We start from the raw sequence: 20,379 nt of genomic DNA on the forward strand, positions 1-20,379 counted from the left end.
GCATCCGGACGGGGCTATACATAACATCACACTGCATACTTCGAAACCTGACCACCACCTGCATTCTGCCACTCAACCTGGGCTGATCGACAGGGCTATGCAGTTTCATTAGCACAAAGACACGGTATTAAACTAATCCATGTGTCTCTCGCGCAGTGGCCGGATCCCCATACAGCCCCAGCAGGGGCACCATTAGCCTTTCAGCGAGAGCAGGCCGATCTGAATCACTGCCAATACGTCTGTTGATGTATGGCCTTGAGCTCTAATAGGTATAAGCGTGGTGTGCGGGGCGGCGTTGCGAGAAGCCAGGCTTTTCTATAACCGATACAGTTAACTTTGATCTTGTCTTAGCATGGCCTGTTTATAAATCAGCCATGCAAATATTTATGAGCTGGATGGGAGAAAATGGCTGGTCTGGTTTATATCCCTGGCCTTCTATTTTTCCTTGCTGCCCCATCCCAATCCCCCACTCCTCTCCCCCCCGGCTCATGTGTCAACGAGGACGCCACAGCAGCGGGGTGAGAGAGCACAGGCCCCAGGCCACATCTATCATGACTATGCTGTCTGGCTTTATTGGCTGGTCATGGAGCGTGGGCCAAAGGCACTCCAAGGGAGGGCAGGGGAAATCTTGATATCGAGGAGATAAAGAAGAGCATATCCGAAAAGCTCACACAAAAAGTTGACAGGTGGGTTCGTTTTTTTTTTTTTTTTTGCAGTCCTGTATAGCTCAATGTGGGTTTGATCTAAGCAAGGAGAGGTCTGAATCATCTACAGAAAAGCTTGATAAATAACACGAGACGGTGCTCGATAACTATTGCCTTCTTGCTAGCTCCCTGCACACCTATCTGTTTCAGCCTGCAGTGCACACAATGGGATGGCCCGCTTTGGCAGATGCACAGACTTTAATTGCTCCCCCCAGTCCTGACCTCTGCTCCAGATCACCCTCTGATATACAGCATCTCTATTAAGCTGGGAAGTAGGTAAATATTCTCCTAAAGACCCTATGTACTAACGGCACTAGTAAAAATGGAGGGAAAAAAAATCAATCGCCTTTTTTTTCTTTTGTCCTTCGCAAACTCTATTAGTTTTCCTATTTTATCTGATGCCGGGATCCAAAAATGCACAGTGCATGTACAGCTGCAGTCTGCATGATCTTGGTTTGATGCAAAGCTTTATACGTCACATGTCTTGTTCCTTGAGAAATGGGTGGCTTTGTTGTATTGCAATTAAAATTGTTTTGGATGGAGTAGCGACATTTGCGGAGAAGGAAAATTATGCTTTTAAAGAATGGATAAAGACAGGCTAGCATTTTTTTAAATAAATAGTCAACAGTCAAATTATTGGGCTCTGACCAGTTTTAAGTTATGTCTTGTTAAGCTTGATGACAACATGCAATGTGGACACAAATACGCAACACTGCATGTATGCTGGAGTGTTTGAGAGTCAAAGTGAGTAAAAGGGGGGCAGTGGTGATGGTAGTGGTGGACTGGCTTGTCGATCGATGCTGTGATTGGCAGTTAATGGCTTTTCCTGTTCTGCCTTCGTAACCTCGCTCTGATGGCTGTTGCTTTTGATCAGAGATGGCAGATTGCATTTGATTTTTGTATATAAAGCCCTGACTTTTTGGAGATGGCTTCATCATGTTAAATCATTTAAAAAGTAAGTTGAATACTGGGAATTCCTTTCTACCCAGGCACAGAGGTGAAGCTTTAGCATCTGAACAAACACTAGACTCCTCAATAAATAGCAAAGCAATGAAACCACTGATTTAAAATTTTCCCAATTTAAAAAAACCTGCTTCAAATTTCTTTATACAAATGAAATTTTTTTTTAAAAACTAAGTACAGGATGTCGTATACTCACCCAGTAATTCAAAGGGCTGTCTGTCACATTGTTCTTTAATGAAAGAGCAGCTAGTGAAAATGTTAGAATGGATAGAAATGGAATGATAAGACTTTTTTGTGCTTTTGTGAGAAAAAAAAATATTACCTTATATGAGGGCTAGATGAATAATATCTAATGAGATTTGAAATAAGTTGGCTAACACCATACACCATACTTTATTCACCTGATTTCCCATAAACTGCAACTGTTTTTTACAGTTTTGAAAGATTCCTGATGCAAAAACAAAAACAAAATGAATGGTATGTTGGATAAGAGAGCACAAACTATATGCCTGATTGAAAGAATTTAAAAGTGGGTCTAGCTATTAAATTATGCACTGGGATGTGGGTAACAAGATCCGTATTAAAAAGTGTTGGGGGTCACCTAAGAGCTAGGGATCTCATAACTCAGAATGCGACGCTCTAAAGAAGGGGGATTTAAAAAAACGAATCAGTGAAAGAAATCTTCTCAGACTAAACACAGAATAAAAATATAGTTCTGTGAGTGTGTGTATGCTTGTGCATGTGTGTGTGTGTGTGTAAAGGAACCCAATGGGACCAGCCAGTGCTGAATTAATACACACATGCCGCTCCCTTTGCAACATCAACAAATATTTAATAAAGCCTGCTTCATATAACTCATTAATATGGCACTCCCTCTCTTCTCTCAGTGCTTAATTTAATAAAACAATAATTTGAATAATAATTTGCATACCAAGATCTTGTAATCTTCTCTAGTGGCAAAAATATAACGTCTCCATGAGGCCTCGTTTATTCAGTAGCAAAGACAGGCTTTCTGGATCAAATTAGCAGAACAAGACCATTCCAACCTAACGAGTATAAATTAAGGAAATTCCTTCGCAGTGACAGAGATAACCCGTTCAAACGAACGATCAAGTCTGCGGCAGCCTAATTTTAGACCTGGTGTTGATTGAATGTGGTGATGCTGTGGGGATGAAGAAAGAGAGAGAGTTTGGTTGATCCTGTGGGGAGTGGGTGGAGGAATGTGGCGGCTGTGTTGAAGACTTCCTCCACTGTCTCTGCGTTCAATCTCTGCGCCCACAACGCCAAGATCTCCACTCCATAAATCAGCAGTGCTGTTTGAAAAATGCTTCATGATACACAAATGTGTGAAACCGCTTAACAACAGAACAAAAGTGTTTCCCCCACTTTCAGCAGCTGCAGCTAGTAAAATAAGGCACCTCTGAGAGTCCGACCTCAGAATTCACCTCATCAGTGGGATGGGTTTCATAAAGAGAAAGCCTCAAAGAGAATGCTGGGATGCATATCTGTACGTTTGTGTCTTAAACACTAGGTGTCCTGTATGGGCAACCAGAGTTTGAAAGCGGAGAATGCAAGGGCTGTAAACTTGCAGTGAAATTTGACCTTGAAAAAATTTGTGCTACTCCTTCACCGCTCTCTTTCTGGCCCTCTCTTTCTCCGCTATGTCTCGCAACTAACATCTTTTTTTAATTAGTAAACAGGTTGAAACGAAAGAAAGAAAGAAAGAAAGAAAGAAAGCATTTGGGGATAATGTACTGAACTAATTGAGTCACCTACTGATGATTTCACATCCCTGCTTCTTAATACAACAAACCAGCATCTCCATATATTACTGTAGAGCCTTTATCCATCATTTCCCACTTTTTTATTTCCTTTCTCTTGGTTTTCCCCCTCTTTACATTCATAAAAGCACATGATGAGAAAACAAGGTGTGAAATGATTTTTTCCAGAGGGGCCTCAATAAAAACCATATGACACCTCAGGCTGAACTGCTTAATTACAAAGGGATGAAAATCTGTAGTTTGCATCTGGTGAGAACATTGTCCCCATAACACTGATAGATTTACAGCTCCCAGTCCTAACCTTGGACTCAAATGCATGGCAATTAGACCATGCATAAGACGCCTCAATGGATGTCCATCTCAGTGGGGTAAGTCAGGCTTGCCTTTTTTTTAAAAACCCCATGCTGTAGTTTTAGCTCAACTCAAAGCCTGTTATCAAGTAAAGTCCAAAAGTTGGCCCTGTTGAGGATTCTTAACTTGCTAAAACCAGCAAGATTCTCTTTGTCAACTATTCCACAACTGGTTTAACAGCACAGCTGCCACCTGGATCAAAACCACACTGACCAGCTTCAGCTGCTGGTTAACAGCATGGCTACCGATTTGACCATTATCTACAGATCATAAACCAGTCTGGACCAAGCTTGTAATTTCATCAGGGTCTAAATACGTAGCCTTCACACAACGAAAGCTCTAGTCCAGCACTAAACTAGCTTACTGTGGAGTGGACCTTGATCACAAGTAAACACTCCTGGGTGTCCAGCAGAAGGAAGATGTGGATTTCCTAATTTCAACTTCTTTGTGAATATTTAGAAGAAAGATATTGTATGAGGGGTGAGTGAAAAACAGTGAGGTCCAAAGCCTCATTTCATGTGTGGATTTATTTGTCCCAAGACTCTCTTCAGCAGCCCAAAGCTAAACACAGTGTGTTTTCCAGCGCTCTGCCTTCCACTAAGCGCCGAGAGCAGCCTTGTGGCCTGGGCCACTCACAGGCCATTAATCTGGTTGCTAAGTCACTGATGTATTGATGCTGGTGAACCAGTAAGCCTGCCTGTTGCTCTCTTTACCACCCACTGTCTTTTTCCCAAACACTCTCTCTTTCTTCTTTAGGCTCAACCAGTGTCTGCCTCAAAGAAAATGTACCTGCCTTGATACAGGGGTCACGTTCTGTGAGAAGGCTCGGCCTTACCCATCCAGGGGCTACACCAAGATTCGAGGCTTTGTTTGAATTAATTTGACTCACATTTGACTAACAAACACATGTAAATGTACAAAAAAAAAAAAAAAAAAAAAAAAACACAATACATCAAGCTGATAACATTAGGCTATTAAAGGGTATTTTTGAAGACTGAGCAAACACTTCTTCTCACTAGGCCAGAGAGAAGTTGGAGGTAGAGGAAAGAGTTGAGGAGCTTCTGATTAGAGGGGTGTGGGCTGAGATTGTAATATAAATTATACAACTCTAATATATATTACAAGACTGAGGCTGGCACTACTAAGATAAAACATTGATTAAGGCATGTTGTAAAAAGGTACAGTTGCTAAAAATCTGGGCTGGGAATGTAAAAGTCACAAGGTTCGAACCCATGGTGTAATCCATAAACGCAAGAAAAACTGAGACCTAACAACATTGTGCCCTTGAGCAAGCCACTTAACTCCAGGGGGACTGTGTCTGTAGTAAGTGAACTTTTAAATCGCTTCAAAGCATCTACTAAATGTCAAATAACTACATAAAAAAGGAGTCAGGTCAGTCCTGCATGTTTATTGCACGGCAGTGTAATTGCACTCCAAATAACTCATCAATTAAAATAGATTAGCTAGTCAGTGTGATGACTCCTAGCTTTGAAGAACTTTAGTTTTTTGTTGTATCTTTATAACTTCCACTCTTTACCCTTTATAATGTGTTTTATAAGACAAAGATATTCAGCGTACTAAAAACTGAATTACAGAAGGAAAGGTTGCAAACATCAAGAGAAAACAAGGGGGAAGAAAGAAGATTTGGCTGGAGAGATGTTTAGCTTTCCAGGCTGGGTGGATTAAAGCTATTTAACCTTAAGAAGCGAGCAGTGGAGAGGGACCACCCACCAGCTTGTGACCCATGCTGGTATGTTTTGTGCATGATGGGTATTTGCTTTGTTTATTAATTTTAAAGAGACAAAGAGTGGAGAAAGACGTGCCAGTGTTTTGAGTGTTTTTTAAGGCACAACTCAAAATAGTCCACTCCCGATTTCTGAGATTCTGGTCCCCTAGATATGATTTAAGTATCATGGTCAATGCATTTTATTATATTATTGTCTGCCAGGCAAAAACTTTGTCTGACTGCTTAGAAAAGTAACGGAATACCTCTACTCAACAAGCAACACAATTTGTGGTATAAGTTATGTCCGTAGCCAAGATGTTGCCGGAGCAGTTATGTTCCAAAGTTTCAAATACTTAGGGTTTGTTTATATTTCTGCCTATGTCTACACATATCTTACAAACTAGCACGCTCTTGCGCCTTCCTACGTTGGTGTAACATACTCTCTGATCCCTGTGTCCACCCCAGTCCATCATCAGTCTCCAATCCCCTGTTTGTGCTGATCAGGCAGCAGATAATAGGATCAACAGCTTCCTTTAGCAGTGGCAGGAGCATTGCTTAGTTGCTCTTGTCTGGCTGCCCAAAAAGAAAGAGAGGGGGGAGAAATCTAAACAAATCGCTATTACAATACAATAATATCTGCTCCTCAGCCTCTGCACAAAGAGATACACTCTGTTGCAGTCCGTTTTCATATCCCTGCCCCTCTCTCCCAAATTACAGTACAACATATTAAAGCTGTGCATGGCCTACCATGTGTATCTGATTGGCTGCTGGTCCCTCCGTTGAATGCACAAACACACACATACTTAGAGGGGCATATGCATGCGTAATCATCAGCTGCAGCTGTGCGACGGGTCAGTGCCTGGCCTTACTGAGGTGGGGGCTGAAGGAGTTGTGAAATTCCTGCAGACTTCCAGACACAGCTTAAAGCCCGCCCACTACTCTACAAACCAATGTCACACTACACAATGCCCCTCCCACACTAAAGGATAGCTCTCTCAGCAAAACTCGACTCCTCTTCTGGGGAAAAGCCCTCTGTCCCTTGTCTTAAAGGGAGCAGAGCCTCTGTTTGGCTTCTGTGAGGCAGAGTTCAGCACCCTAAGGACAACCTGGTGCTGACATGGATCTACATTATAGAGATCTTATGATAACAAATAAATATGATGTATACTGTACTAATCCAAAAGTGTCTTATAATTACAAACCTGGGCTTCTCTATGTTATATGGACTATATCTTTGACTGGAGGGAGGCAGGATGTCTCAGTAGTGGCTCTGTGAATATGGAATGGGTGCTTTATTAGCGTGGTACTACCGGTAAATCAAAGCTCAGCCCTTCCTGGAACAGTAGCAAACCTTTTTTCCCCACTGAGCACTATTACTGAACAATCACAGGCCAGCCATGATAATTAGCAGAGTATCTCCATCTAAACGAGCGCCTCTCTCTCTCCCTCCCTCTCTCTATCGCTCTCAGACCCTCTCCGTCTCTTCTCTAACTGATGTCTGGAGGGACTTATGGAGTTTGGGTGTGGCGCTCTCTCTGGCATAGAGGTTGAGCTTCACTGTCCACAGATGAAAGATATAACCACGAGCCGTACCAATAGTGGTAAAATACTCCCTTGCGACGTTAACTCGAAATTACTCTGCAATTTTATTTGATAATAAAAAACAAACACAATCTTGCTGGAGCCAGGGCATTCTCAGTCTATTTGTTTTTGATGATTGGAGTCTGTTGTTATGGCGAGGATAAGTCATGATAAAAATCATAATTATTAATGGAGGGGGTCTGCATCATTGATCAGGATTCTGTTGTAAAAGGTGGTACGATATCTGAGAAGCCTGTTAATACCTTTCAGTACAGCCGCTACAGCTAATCCCCTTCTACGCATTACTGTCTGTTTTGTTTTACTGTGTTTTTTCTTTGTTTTCTCCAGAGTGTAGACATTTTCCTTCCTCACGCCCCAGCTGATTCGGTTGGATTGCACTGGAGGGAAAAAAATAAGTAGAGAGAGTCCAAAATCCAGACGATTTGCGCTGGATCCGCGCTTGGAGCGCAGTCAAAGCACTGTTAGCATAGCTGAGACACATCAACATGTGCTACGGGGTTCTGTTTGCAGGAGTTTTGGGCAGTAGTGAACAGATGACAGAATGTGTGAGCATGTGTGTATTTGTACATGTATGGGGAGTGTAAATGTGTGCAGCACACAGTTTGTATAGTTTGTGTGTTTAATGGAGCGAGACCAGTACACTGGTGCTGGTGGTGTGGGGGTGAATGTTATGAGGCCTTTCTTGGGTAAAGATTCCCCATGTGATAGTGACGGCACTTTCTTCCTCTCTTTCCACGGCCAAGCGACATCTGGAGTGGATTTTGTGCGAGCAGACACCGAAGAACATGATTACATTCAGTTAACTGTGCTCTAAACTGATTATGCATGTGCCAAGCTAATGGACTACATTTGCAAGAGGAAAAATAACATCCAATCAATCTCAATTACCCCAGATTGTACCGGCCCCTGAGACAAGGAAGGTAGCCAGCCCGAAGCTCCTCCTCTTCGCTTGAAAGGCCTGCCTGGAAGACCTGCCTCTCTCCATCCTGTCTGGAGCGGAGAACCAAGTCTCAGACTCAAGGCTGGCTTGAGTGCATCCCAGCACCTGAGACATGCTTACTCAGCATGAACAAGATCTCAAATATCAAGTGAATGTGTCCTCTATAGAACGGTGGTGTATACTTGTGTATATAAGAGCCGTGCAAGAGAAAATTGACGGAAGAGTAATCATGCACTATTTGGATACTTAATATCATCTTGAAAAGGCATTTGTAATTCATGTTACGGAAGTAAAACAGGACACAATGATCTTTTTGACAGGTGGTTTGGTAATGTTAGCCAAAAAGGAAGGTTGTAAACAAGTTATTATATTTTACAAAAGCATTTTCTTCAAGTGCTCCATGAAATCTTGAATTTTATAAAGAAAGCAAGTAGGGCTGTTCTCGATTTCATGTTTAGTGTCATACACATGCTATGTGGCGACTCTCTCTGACTCTGCGAATTGAAGATTCCACCAACAATTTAGAACTTGAGAAGCCTAATCTTTGTCATGACCTGTGTATTGTTGTGCGGCCCATCTGCAAGTGCTTACTGGTGACCATCATGACATCATTCTTGCCACTACAAAGCAGCCAGCAAGCGGGAATTTGAAGGGAGCAGTGGAAGGTAAAAGTTCATATGAGATGAGCGCTAGACTGACTGACGGGTGTGTCTGAAACCAGAGTGGAACTCAGTCCTGTACCCTAGATAGCAAAGTCGGGAAGCATCACCCCTGCTGTGCAGTGGTCTGTGCGGTTAGGACAATTCTCCCAAGCTCTCCAAAGGCTTTCGGAACATTCCAATCCGTGGGTTGGTGGGGGAAGGTGTATTTTTAGAAAGCCTTAATATGTGCCGCATACCACAGACTCTCAAATTATCCCATCCAGCTTAGCCTTCAGTTTAAACCTTCCTTTTTAATTCCAGTAATTACAGGCTCCAATTTACGGAGCTGTGCACACAAAGGGCCTGTTTAATGCAAACCAGTTTGATTTGGGCAAAGTGTCCCAAGGATCTACCACATCTTAGGGCCTGTTTATGCTGACTTGATGATTTATTTTCTCCCAGCAGGATGTTGAAAAATTTCTCGTTTTGAATCAGATTTCATTTGGAGGGGATAAATAGTGTTTTTCATTTTCCTTTCCTGTTTTGACACTTGTACTGTAAGCTTAGCTGAGCTAGCAAATCATACTGTTGGTGTCAGCCAGTCAGTATGTCTATCAGGGCTATAAATTCACTGCAAAGTGAAGCCTGTGTCATTGTGGGGTTAGAAACCAATGCTACAGCAAGACCTCAGCGGCAACATGTGCTTATCATCCTCTAATCACATTTGTATGTCATGAAATGCAGCTATAACTCAAACTGTGAATGTCTTAGTTTGCGGGTAGGCCTGTCGCCACTGATGGAAGCTGCTTGCTTACAAGGCTGATGCTGTTGTCAGTCAACTCTTTTCTCTCTTCCTCTGTTCGGATCTGTTGGGCTTTTAAGGCTGAGGAACAATTTTAAGGAGCTTAAAGCTTACAAATTATCATGCTTGGATGTGTCGAACATTTCTAATCTGCCACAGAGTACTGAACATTCGCAGTTAGGCGGACTAGTATGTTCTCTGCTAGCCCCCTTTCATTAAAGAGAACGTCGGTGGCGGAAGGAATATTATAGTGTTTCTAAAAGATTTCGTTGTTAACAGTAGGCTTGATTGATGTAAGTATGAGGTGGATGCCAAAATTTCCAGTTCCACGCAGCACAATAAATCACAGTTGGTGGCTAGATAAGATATTTTCTGCTATTTCTCACCATTGACACAAAAACTCTTGGTTCCCCAGGTCCCAAACCCTGCCTGGAGCTACATGAGGCCCATGACTACAGAAATGCCTCCACAGGTCAGCCAAGCACATCAGGATTCTTGTGTTACATATTTGAATCATTGTGGTATTTGTAAATACGCTCATTGCATGTTACAGCTTGCGTATGGCAGACAATCCCAGCTCAGGCTTGTCTGATTTTATCACCAGATACAGAGGAAGCTGGTTTATGGCTTCCCCTAATTACCATTACAAACTAGTTCATCAGGGGCACAGCTGACCAAGAGCCTCTCAGCACAGGGCCATGGTAATGACAAACCTTGACAGTGCTATAATATCTCTGATTGTAATGGGTCAACATACGGGACACTTGCAATGATGTCAATGGTGAGCTGGATTTAGTCTTTTACAACATGGCTCCAAAATCACTTTCCTTTTCAGCAGCACTCATTTGGTGCTGGTAGGGTAGGGAAAGTAATGTTAACCAAAAGCCAAATAACTATTAAGCCATTGTCTTAGGCAAAGTTTGGTAAGGTTAGAAGCCAATGATGTCTGACCCTACCGTTTTTTTTTTTCTCTTTGAATATTCTGTTTGTCTCTGAAGTATGTTAATGTAGGTTGCAAATGCATGCTGTCTTGAGGAAGCAGTGTAAATAAAGGTCGAGTAAGCATGGGCAGTGATGTACAGCTCAAATGGGTGGTATGTGAGTCAGTATCTCATTGAGCATGTGAGATCAAGCGATAGAGAGAAAGAAAGGGAGAATTAAGGAGAGAAGTCCCTGTGTGCAGTCGTGCCAGTCTGGGTTAAACACAGACTGAGCTAGGCTCGCAGACACATGGGATAGGTGCCTAAATGGAATCAGGCCTGTTAGATTTATGGCCATTTGTTCAGAGAGTGTTCATCCATTGGCTATTATGGAATGATTAGAGTAGAAGGTGAAGCTCCAAGTCCAGCGAAAATCAATAAGGCTGTCGAGAGCGATTCTGCCCTTCCCACTCCGAATGGTATTAGCACCAAACCTCTGTCTCTTCACACTTCTTCATCCTCTCTTCCAGCAATTTCATCAGCTGCCCTTCTCCCCACCCTGCTGACCTGCCATGTTCCTCCCTCCCTCTAAGTGCCCCTGTTCTCCCCTCTCCATTGCATGCACATTAGACCTTAATATACTGCACCGGGCCATCACTCATAGTCGGCAGTAGAGATGGAAAGTACTGGTCGATTCAGTCACACAGTAGGCTGGAGGTGTGTTTAAAACCCACAGAAAGTGTAACACTGTGTGCTAACCAGAAAGATTGAAGTTGTTGTCCTAACCTCCGTCAACAAGCTATGGGGTATTTTGTTTTTTGTGTTGCACTGGGTGGTGAAATCTTACTGGTTTGATTTCTCTTTTCCTAGCTGTATATTAAACTTTTTTTATATATTGCTGAAAAGCATTTTTTGCTTTCAATGTAGACAGAAAAATACTTGATGTTGGAAACTTGGCAGGTATGGCACTCATTAGTGTAAGGCTACCAGAGTCACTCACCTTGTACAGCTTGAGACTGGCCTCATGGCGAGAGTTGACGGTGTGCATCCTCAGTTTTTCCAGGCTGTTGGTATAGTAGTCACAGGCATTGCATTTGAGGTGCACAGGGTTGCCAATGGCCACGCACTTGAGGCGCCACTCATTGCCCTTGCCGCCCTCCTTGATGTGTGCCACCAGCTGATACTTCTGCACGTGTTTGTCAGTCTTGCAGTGCAGCTGAAAGTTGGCCTTGAGCTGTGTGGTGTAGTGGCACAGCTTACACTGGTGCGAGTCGCCCACCACCGCTCTCCACTCTTCTTCTGGGAGCGTGCGCTCTGCACTCATGTGCAGGCCCAGCACATCCAGATTGTCGGTAGTGAAGCGGTTGCACACGGCGCACTGGAAAAGTTTTAGGGAAGGATCGCTGGTCTGGGATAGGCTTTCACCCAAGGTCATCAGCTCCTCTGAGACCAGCTGTCCCCCACCAAGGCGTACATCCATTGCAATGTCCCCTCCAACTGAGAGCAGAAGACACAAAAAGCGATCAGTAATCTGTCAGACAGAACATCGTTCTTTCACAAATATACTGTCTCTTTTAAAATACAGCATTTAGCACCACTTATCCATTCATTTTAATGGATAATTAAAATTTCCTCAAGTTACAAGAATGACCTGGGAAACAGGGAAAAGGTGCATAGTTCAGCCTTTTAAAAAATAGTTATGTTTGTCTGCGCAGTCAAAGTGGATTTGCTCTCCAGGATAATGTGCATGTGTGTATTTATCTACATAATTTTACTAAATCAAGATTATCCTTTCCTTTGAGCTCAGAGAAAGAGTAAGAAAGAGAGAGAGAGAGAGAGAGGGAGGGAGGAGGTGTGGATTTACACAGTCCTGCATTTTCATAGCCCTGCCATTAAATCAACTCCAGAGTCTGTGAGCAGAGGCGCAAAAATAAAGTTATTCAATCATTACCAAAGATCTAAAGAGCTCCCAAGCACACATTAATGTAAATCAACTACAGGCATCTTTTCACAAAATAATTATAAAAAATAGATTTTCCTTGTTGAAGTCTGGCTCATTCACCTTTGATTGGGAACAAATCAATGCAAACACCTTCCTGCTGAAAGTGCTTGTATTGCGTTGTATTCGTGTATTTTTAAGAAATGAAGTTGTGGGAGCAAAATAAACGGTATATTCAACAACAAAAGCAAAAGGCATCTAAGAACAGCTTGGGGAAGATGCTAGTAGCTGGGATTTGGAAACAAGGGATGCATAGAAGCTGCTGCCTCAGTTCGCTGATCTTCAGTCTGTCACTGCCCAGATTGAGAGCACCCGCTGAAGCTGTATGGCTTTACACTAAATTAATTCCAGCAGCTCCTTTTATTTATTGGGGCAGAATGTGGCCTGCTCATTTCACCATTACCTTCAGCTTTTAGTGCAGGGACAGAGAGACCTCTGGCAGTCTCCTTAAAATCATTGTCAGATCCACCACTCTGAAGAGAACTATTTTATTTAAAATGCTTTCTTTTAGTTTGTTGATTTTTTACTCTTAAAAATTCTCTCTCTCTTTCTCTTTCTCTCTCTCTCGCTTTCTCTCTCTCACTCTATAGCAGTTTCTAGGGTTTTATTGCCTCTTATTGTCTTTCGTGATTTGTTCAACCTCTCCTTTTTAGTACCATTACAATGTGCATCGATTAAGAAAGACACTTTATTTCCAAAAACCTTTCATGTAAATACCTGTAATTATACTTTGAATCATGTTCAGTTCTACTTAGAATTCATGACCTCTTGAGCATGTCTTGTAAGAAAATATTTTGAATATTTTGCTAGTGCCAGTCGATATCAATGTTAAAGTACAACAGGATAGATGTTTATGTAAAAAGCATTAATCTGAAAGTATTTACAAGTTCTACTTTGCAATAACCAAAAAAAAGTTTAATTATGATGATCAGATCTCAGAGATGTAATGTGTCACTTACATGCAAATACACAAATGTGATATTTAGTAGTGTGAGACTTTAAATATATGAAAGTCCACGGAACATTCCAGATTATTTGTATAATGACACCACTGTTCTTTATAAGTCTTATGTGCTGTCAATTCTTCCCTGTTATATGTTCATTGAACATTCCATCAACACAAAACCAACCAAGTGACTAGATGAGGGAGGATAAAAAAGAATTAGTCACAGCAATCAATTCCTGTTTGTGTCTTTGAACTGGCAACAGTCTGAAACAAGTCTGTGCAAATTGTGGGCCTGTAGCTGTCATGCCAAATTCTACTATGCTGCTGAATTACCCTCACTAGGCCCCTTTTCCTTCCTTTTTTGACTTTGGTAAAGTATATAGCTGCAAATACAAAAGCAGGAAAAAATTACAAGCTGGTACGCAGTGGTAGCATAGTATTGACATGAAAACAGTGCTGTTTAGTATGAGCTTAGAGGACAGGGCCATGTGGCACATCCCCTGGCCCCAGCCTACTCCGTCACACTATCTTCCACAAGAAACTCAAGGGCAGCAAAATGGGGAATTTCCCAGCCAAAGTGACCCAGATAGAATGACACATAGAGGATGAAAAAATAAACCAAAGCTTGAGTGTTAAGAAGATGTGTGTGTGTGTGTGTCTTTCCCACTAACTCACTCCCTCTTTTTGTCTATGTGCCTGTTTCTGCGTTGTGGAAGCTGAAATCTGCAAGACTAGTAAGCACAACTTGAATATGCCAAAACCACATCCTCTTAAATCTAATGTACCAGCTTATGTTTCAGGCTTTACACAAACACACATAAACAAACAATTTTTCTTGTTTCAGGCATTAAAAGATGCATGATGTCTGCATTAAAGAATAATTTCTTTATTTCAAGAAAGCTACATACGGAACATGTTGCCACAGATTTTATTTTTCATTATGATGTAATTCAGGTTAAATACCTGTCATTCAATTCAATTCAAGACTGAAGAGTGCACCTTTTGTAAAGCATGATGATTTCTCCCCCCACTCCACACATTTTGTTTTCAACACACTTGGCTAAGTGGCCATCGTCTCTTTGAATACACACACTTTATTTCTCTATCCCTCACACACCTTTTTTAAGAGAGTGCATGCATATTAAACAAGGAAGGTGTGCCTGAAGGCTGCAGGCACAGACAGAGCTGTCAGCATGAGGAAATAAAGCTTTTGTAGCCATGTGTTAGTATGGGTGGATATAATAATGCAGCAAGAGTGAGTATAAAAATCCTACGTGGAGGGAAAAACAGAAACTTAACATTGAAAAAAAAAAAAAAAAATCACCCATATAAGATAAGCCAAATAGTTTTACATCAAAGGCCTTGTTAAAATAAACTGGAAAGGTTTTTTATCTGTCATTGAGAAATGACAGATAAAACGTTAAACAAAGAGACAGTGCTCAAAACCTACATAAGCTACAATATGTGTTACCTGTAACTCGTTAAACTCACCTAGTGCTGGTGCCAGAGCTGCCATGTTCGGGTCCAGATGAAAACCTCCAAGCAGAAACTGGGCATCAGCTCCAGATGGGTCCATCTTGAGGCCTGGTGGCAGGCTCATGTTTTGGGTCAAGTAGTATTGGTACAGCTCAGCCTCTGAGGGTGAAGGCATGGCGCCTAGACCAAGCCGGCCGTGCTGCATTTGGGTCATGTTCTGCTGAAGCAGCATCATGTTGTGCATGTGTTTCTCGCTAGTCATGTGGATGCGCAGGTTACGTGCTACATTGGTCTCATAGTCGCACACCTCACACCGCCAGGTGGGCTTGCTTTTTGGCTTGGTGGGTGAAGGTGCACCACAGGGCCCTGCCATGTGGGTGGAGGACTGAGCAGGATGATGGTGGTGACTAGGATGATGGCTGCTGGCCTGGGTTGCAGAAGAAACAGGCACCACCCCTCCAGGTGCATGCCCAAACACCTGTTCACCAGCAGTTGGAATAGTTCCTCCATTTTGTAACGTCTGCATGTTGTTAAGATGCTTGTCAGACTGCATATGAATGCTTAGGTTGCCTTTGGTAGTAGTGGAATAGTTGCAGACCTCACAACGGAAGGGCTTGTAGCCACAATTGTAGCTCTCACCACGGGCAAGGCGAGGGTGACTCTGTCCACTGCTGCAGTAAACACAGGAGCTTCCAGAGTCAGGGTGCTTCTCCTTCATGTGGGCCTCCAAGGTCTGCTGGTATTTGTAGTGCCAGTTACACTTGGGACACTTCAGTGTCTTGCACGAATTCCGCGAGTGCATCATGGTCATATGGCCACCCAGTGACCGAGAGGAGCCTAGAACAGTGTCGCACTTCGGGCACTCCACTCCACTCCCTCCACTGCCCCCAGCCCCATGGTTTTGGGTGCACTCACTCATTCCTGACATGTCACAAGCAGCTGTGTGATGAAGGTGTGTGTGAGCATTGGGTGAAGGATGCGTGTGGTGGTGATGGTGGTGAAGGTGGTGGTGGTGGTGGAGGAGGGCACCGTTGTCCTCATCTCCTTCTGCTGGGCATTCATTTGGTTCAGGAGCTGTGGCACTATCTCGATTGGCACTTTCCTCAGCAGCAGCATTGGACGCAAGAGGGGAGGACGTGCTCGCAGACGAACATGCGGCCCCATCCTCTTCGCCCCCTCTGCCGGCGACTGCCGCCATTGCCGTGGGGAGTGTAGATCCCTGGCAGTTAAAGCTCAGAGAGAGATCTAATGTTCTCCCTCCACCGTCTGCAGCCATCCCATCCTCTGAACCTCTGATAGAAGAGGATGACATGGAAGCAGAGGCTTTGCTGCTGAGTGCGGGGCTGGCTGCAGAGAGACAAGCAGAAGGCTGGAGAGTGCTACTAGGCATTAATAAAGGAGATTTGGAGATGCTTTGGTTTGAGACAGCTGGTTCCCCTACAAATCTGCCACTGCTGCTGCTACTTCCACTACAGGCCACCGCAGTGCCTTCATCCTCTGCCTCTTCATCCTCTTCTTCTAAAAGAAGCTCATCCTCTTCCTCTGAGGCCATCTCCTCACCGTGAAGGAGAGCCTTTCTTTCACAAGTTTCTGCATCCCCATCCTCCCCTCTATGAGTCACCTCTTTCCCCAAAGACCCCTCTGTTCTCCTACCCTGCTTGGACAGAGTGTTGGAGTCTTTGGCTGGGCCTGGGGTAGAGGTAAGGGAGGGCTTGGTGCTGCCAAGACCCCCCAATGTGAGTAGGGCTTGTTGCTGGAGACCCGAGTCAGAGTCTTTGTTGAGGAGGCTCTCGCCTCCCTCACTACTGCTGCCCCCTTCTAAATGAACCCCACTGAACGTGCCATAGAAGCTCTGGCCTGAGTTCATAGGTACCAGGGTAGGCGGGGGAGGAGAATTTTTATTTTTTGGTTCTAGGAAGCTAATTAGTGGCTCTTTGTCTTTCCCAATGCCCTGTATAATTGCAGATGCATGCTTGTGGCCTAAGAGCCTGCGCTCGTCCTCAGACAGGGTCATGCGATGGTCATGGACTGCATGAGTGACAAAGGAGCGTGCGTAGCCGAAAGACAATTTGCAGAGGAAACACATGAGGATGGGCTTGCCTTTGCCATAAAGGGCCAGGCCGTCAAATTTGGAGAAATCCACGTTGTTGGGAACATCTTTGGATACGCAGGACTTCTTGGCAGACCCGTCGCTATTCAGGTAATCCTTGTTGCTTTTGTGCCGCACATCAAAGACACGGAAACTGTGCAGGACAGGACTGAGGCCTGCCAGGGTTGAGGTATTGGGGAAACCTTGGTCTGAGGAGCCGAACCATTTTCCAAAAGACGAGGCTATATGAAACGTGTTGATGATCTGAGGGTACACCGAAGAAGAGGTCCCCGCAGGTTCCCCTGGTTTTCCCCCACTGGGGAGAGAGTTTGAGGGGAGCAGGCCTGGTTCCATGCTCCCATCGCTTTGGATCAGCTGGCTGAGACTCTCCACAATGTAGGCAGAACCATCAGGCTGGTAGACTATCTCTCCAGCCAGGTTTTCCACATCACTACTCTCCTCTTCCTCCTCTTCCTCTCCTTCTTCACTCCCACTCTCGGCTCCCCTCCGATGGGAGGGCTGTTGCCGCATGAGCATGGGCATGCCCCCTCCACTTGGCACCATAGGTACACCAGGGAAGGGCTGCAGACTAGGAAAACAACTGTCAATCTCCATTTCATCCAATTCTTCCAAGTCCTCGTCCTCTTCTTCACAGCTAACTCCCTCCTGCTCCTCCTCCTCTAACGCCTCTCTTTTGGGGTGCAGCCGTCTGGTAGTAGAATTATCACCGTGAACCTGTGACAGAGTTTGCTGCTTCTGTTCTCTTACAGCCTCGCAGGGTGTGCTAGGATTTTGGGGATGGGCTGAGTGGGGTGCAGAGAGAGACAGGGGCTCCAAAGAAGGGGGCTGGTTGCAAGGTGGGACCTGTGCGTTATGGTGATCGTTCCAGGGTTGTGGATGGTGATGCTGCTGGGAGGTGGCAGAGGAGCCAAGCCCATCGTCTGTCCCAGAAACCACGGGAGACTCACAGCTTTCCATGCTGATGCCTACATGAGGCGTTCATCGCATCCAGGCCTGAAGAGAAAAAAGAGAGAGAGAGACAGGTTTAAACTACTGCTTGAAATGTATATTGTCTCAGAACATAAGAAAAGTACAAAATTGACATCTTTAATGCATTCTTTTCATTGTTTCTATACAAATTCATTTTCATATGAACATTCAACCAGACATACAAAGCATCTTGATAAATGGTGAGGCCATGTACATGTAAAGTGAGTGGGGAGCAGCTTAATGTATAGCAGATTGGATGAGAAACAAAAGTGTGAGATATAATGGTGGAAAATGACAGTGCTCATTAGGTTAGATTAGGTACTTAAACACAATACCTCAGACAAGCACTAATAAGGCAGCTCAGATGCCTCATCTTGTCATATCAGCCAGTTACTATATCTTTTATCTAGACCTTTCACACAGCACCCGGAATCTGCTATGTTCCAAATCCTGCATACACTTTTTTTTTTTAATTAACGTTGAGTCTGAGAAACACAGTAACAGAATAACTTTATGGATAAAAAAGCTCCATTGTGCTGCTAATTAGACACAGTGAAACCCGCCATCAGCACATGATCCATCGCACACCCGAAGAAAGAACTGAAGGTTACAAAATTTATTAACCATGCTGTTTTAGAACCTCCATTATAGAGAGATCCCACACACAGAACATACTGCACAAACAGATCACGCCTGTAAGATGAATTTAGTGGATGCGTACATGCTTTTTACCACAAGCATTTATATTTATGCACGTAAATACCTGGGGTTGGAATCATAGGGTACATCACGGTATGATACGAATTATGATACATGGCTCAGAATATGATAATATCATGAAAACAGTGATTCTGCTATATTATATATATATATATATATATATATATATATATATATATATATATAGTGTTCACTTTGAATGTTGAATGTTCATATGAAAATGATATATATATATATATATATATATATATATATATATATATGTATGTATATATATATATAGTGTTCACTTTCAGCGCTGAGGAGTGTTGAGAAAAGAAACCTTGCAGAGGAGGCTAGCCTCCCTTCTGGTATATCAACTAGTCATCATAGAGACGTAAATAACGTTTTATTAGGCCATGTCCACACTAATACGTTTTAGTTTGAAAACATGTCATATGACACATATTAAACTAATAGATATCCGTGTTTATACTGGTATATTGTGCACGTTATGTGCTATGCACTTTCACACTATTGCTATAGATTTGTTACTTTGTACACTCTTCATATCACAGTCCTGCAAAGATGAAAGCAAATTTACTCGCAATCGTGCGTTGCGTTATAGATCATTCGTACGATCGTGAGTGTTTGCGACCTGGACGCGTCAGTGAATGGTGAATTCTTTTTGTAAATAAAATATGTAACATTTCCTGTCAGGAAAACTGCATGAAAACATTTCATGTCTGTTCTATGTGTATAATCTGCAGTGAGCTTTCTTGGGGCTTTACGCATGCGAAGAAAGCGAATTTGACTTTTTCTGATGTTTCTGTGTGGATGAGACACTTTTAGAAAATGCTTGAAAATGCTAGTGTGGATGGAGAGCGTTTTAAAACAAAAACACAGTTTTCAAATGTATACGGATTAATGTAGACATAGCCTTAGTTTGAACATCTCCCGCTAGCTAATAATGTACCTAAAATACTTATGAGTAGCGATACTGAATATTTGATCGCCAACAGATTTACCAAGCTGTCATTCAAACAGTATATATACAAATTAAAAATAAAGTGAGAACATGCCAATGCTGGATATAGTCTAACGTTACAGCAGTCTGCTCTTTAACACACACTTTTAAGAAGGGATGGATGTTTGATTCAAGTGATAGGCCAGGTAAGTGAAATTATAATATATTGCTGTTTGCGTGCCATTTTCTTTAAGTTTTCTGACTAAAAGCAACCAAAAAGTCATTTTAAAAGTTGTTAAACTAATAATAATTGGCAGGGATCGCCAGCCAATAAAATTAGTGTGCCTCCTTCATTTTAAAACCCACAATCTGCCACTGATGCCTTTTTGTTCTCATCTCCACAAACATAAGATGCCGTAGCATCTCTGATTTGTTGTTGGTCTACCATTACCCTTGTATTTCTTCTTCACTGTGAATTAGAATTTCCATTCCTCTAACCATCCGCAATCTGGAAAGTGCCACCACAAGAAGCCACAGTGTAGGTATGAATTTAGATCTATTGTATGTATAAAAGAAGCGATACTACTCTCTACTATACTTGATACTACATCTCGTGGCGGGAAATATCGTGATAAATCAGTACAATTGATTTATTGTCCCACCCCTAGAAAATACACATAACTTGGAAAGAAAGATTTGTTTATATTATTTTTCAAGCTTAAAATACAACAGCAATGTTAGTACACTAAATGCTGTGTATAGATCTAGCTTCCAAAATCCTGC

At 42.9% G+C, this 20,379-nt stretch overlaps 1 protein-coding gene across 1 annotated transcript in view; it reads right to left on the reverse strand.

Moving 5' to 3' along the window:
- The window catches only part of zfhx3b (zinc finger homeobox 3b), a 143,627-nt gene that overhangs the window by 74,037 nt on the left and 49,211 nt on the right, over window positions 1-20,379 (reverse strand). Inside the window, exons 2-3 of the mRNA XM_052560578.1 lie at window positions 14,867-17,954; window positions 11,431-11,927 (exon numbers count right to left, since the gene is read on the reverse strand). Of these exons, the coding sequence (XP_052416538.1) occupies window positions 11,431-11,927; window positions 14,867-17,918 (3,549 nt within the window). The 5' untranslated portion in view covers window positions 17,919-17,954. The remainder of the gene's footprint in view (window positions 1-11,430; window positions 11,928-14,866; window positions 17,955-20,379) is intronic.

This window comes from Carassius gibelio, chromosome B7, assembly GCF_023724105.1.
Source record: "Carassius gibelio isolate Cgi1373 ecotype wild population from Czech Republic chromosome B7, carGib1.2-hapl.c, whole genome shotgun sequence".
NCBI lineage: Eukaryota > Metazoa > Chordata > Actinopteri > Cypriniformes > Cyprinidae > Carassius > Carassius gibelio.